At 33.9% G+C, this 1,841-nt stretch overlaps 2 protein-coding genes across 2 annotated transcripts in view; one reads left to right on the top strand and one right to left on the bottom strand.

Annotated features, from left to right (window-relative positions):
* Positions 1-942, bottom strand: part of sec61b (SEC61 translocon subunit beta) — a 5,142-nt gene extending 4,200 nt beyond the window's left edge. Inside the window, exon 1 of the mRNA XM_014021857.1 lies at positions 804-942. Within this exon, the coding sequence (XP_013877311.1) occupies positions 804-806 (3 nt within the window). The 5' untranslated portion in view covers positions 807-942. The remainder of the gene's footprint in view (positions 1-803) is intronic.
* A 290-nt stretch (positions 943-1,232) lies between these two features.
* Positions 1,233-1,841, top strand: part of alg2 (ALG2 alpha-1,3/1,6-mannosyltransferase) — a 6,614-nt gene continuing 6,005 nt past the window's right edge. The window contains exon 1 of the mRNA XM_014021856.1: positions 1,233-1,349. Within this exon, the coding sequence (XP_013877310.1) occupies positions 1,309-1,349 (41 nt within the window). The 5' untranslated portion in view covers positions 1,233-1,308. The remainder of the gene's footprint in view (positions 1,350-1,841) is intronic.

The raw sequence follows: 1,841 nt of genomic DNA, 5'->3' as shown, positions 1-1,841 counted from the left end.
ACACACACACACACACACACACACACACACACACACACACACACACACACACACATACATACATACATACATATGTATATATCCTATCCCCACTAATTTTATATAGGCTTAAAATAATCATTACAGAAAATTATTCCTTTGTTGCCATGAAAATCATTTCTGTTTCCARTAGATTAAAGGGTTGTTAGTATGGTTTCACTTGTGCCCATAAAGATGATTGATTCTGTTATCTAAAATCTTCATTGTTAAAATTAAAACTTTTTTCCGTTTATCTATTTTTTAATATTTGTAATAAAATGATGTTTTTAAAAATTGTTCATGTAAATCATCCAAATAAGGCTTATAAGCTAATATTTAAGTTTCCTGTTCATATCAAAGTCAAATAAAATATTAGTTTGTTTATTAAGCACTTGAAGACCCATCGAGTTTGTTTAAAATCCCTGTTTGATTTCTTAGCTGTGACAATTTTACAAATTACMACCTCTCTTTTGAGTCTCAGCTGTCCAGTCTGAGTTATTACTCCTTGGTTAGCTAAGTAATTACAATGTAATTTTTACCAGCAAAGCAAAAATGTCTCTACTTTATGTGTTCACATACGTTAAAGGTAAATTATTTCGGTGTTGAGATGATTTATTTTATAAAAGAGTTCGGCTTAATTCTGTTTAGAAAGGCAGCCACGTCCACAGAATGATGGGCTAACAGCTAACAGTACGATGAATGATAACTTGCGGACCTATAAAATGCATCTGTCAGAGCTAGCTAGCTTTAACATGCAGTCGTTTAAATGAAGATTAAAACATTACCATTTTGATACGAGTGTCCTAATGAGAGTCTAAAGCCCGAGCTTCTCTTCAACCCGAATTCCACGTCAACTGAGCAGAAGACCGTGATTTTACAATTTGGTCAAAACTTCAGAACACGTCTCACAACGCTGACGAGGGTCTGAAAAAAGGACACGAATGCTAAAATCAGGACCCGACAAGGCGACCRAGTAGATGCCTGACCAAAGGAATAGATTCGACACAAACATTTGGTTCAATAGTATTTTTAGGACATTATTTTCTATTTATATCTGAAAAGAATATTTTTCAAAAATAAAATAAAAATTTAAACAGCATAATTTTTTTGTAAATAAAATTGCATTAGACGAAAGGCAAATGGATGGTGTGCCTTGACGCTCACAAGAATCAGGAAACAGACGCCATTGTGGATCAACACGGAGCTCGCTTAGCTTTATTACACCGGGCAACAGGAGCCAAAATGGCCTTCAACTGTTAGAGATTCTTGTCAGCTAGGCGAGTTTAATCAATGGTTTCTGAACTCGGACAAGATAGTGGAGAGACTGAAAGGTAAACACAAATATATGCTACTCGTTTTAGCCTAAAACRTGTCTCTCTCTGCCCGATCTTTATATGTTACGTTCGGCTAATTTTGCTTTCGGGTAAAACTGCCTGGCTACTAAATACTACAGGATAGTCTGTGCCAAAAGTTATTATTGAAGCTACATCTTTGGCTAAAAACAAACAGCTAATTCAGAATATCGTGTTTTTCTGAGTTTTTATTTTCGATTGCGGGTTTGCATATTTTGCATTCATGGCACTGTGCTTCCARAGACAAGATATGTTTATAAAATGTTACAAACCTTAGTTAAATTATTTGTTAATTTTAAGAACATTTTCTTTCTTGTGCTTCTAAATTATGAATGAACTTCTAATATGTGACCCATCACATCGAAACAAGGATTAAGTCCAAAATGTTATATGGAGAAAAAGGCAAATATAGTGTTCTGACTAAAATGCTGACAAAAAATGCATTTTTGTCAAAATATAATGAATAAATGC

This window comes from Austrofundulus limnaeus, unplaced genomic scaffold (genome assembly GCF_001266775.1).
Source record: "Austrofundulus limnaeus strain Quisiro unplaced genomic scaffold, Austrofundulus_limnaeus-1.0 Scaffold308, whole genome shotgun sequence".
Classification (NCBI taxonomy): Eukaryota; Metazoa; Chordata; class Actinopteri; order Cyprinodontiformes; family Rivulidae; genus Austrofundulus; species Austrofundulus limnaeus.
This window is presented reverse-complemented; position numbering and strand designations above follow the sequence as displayed.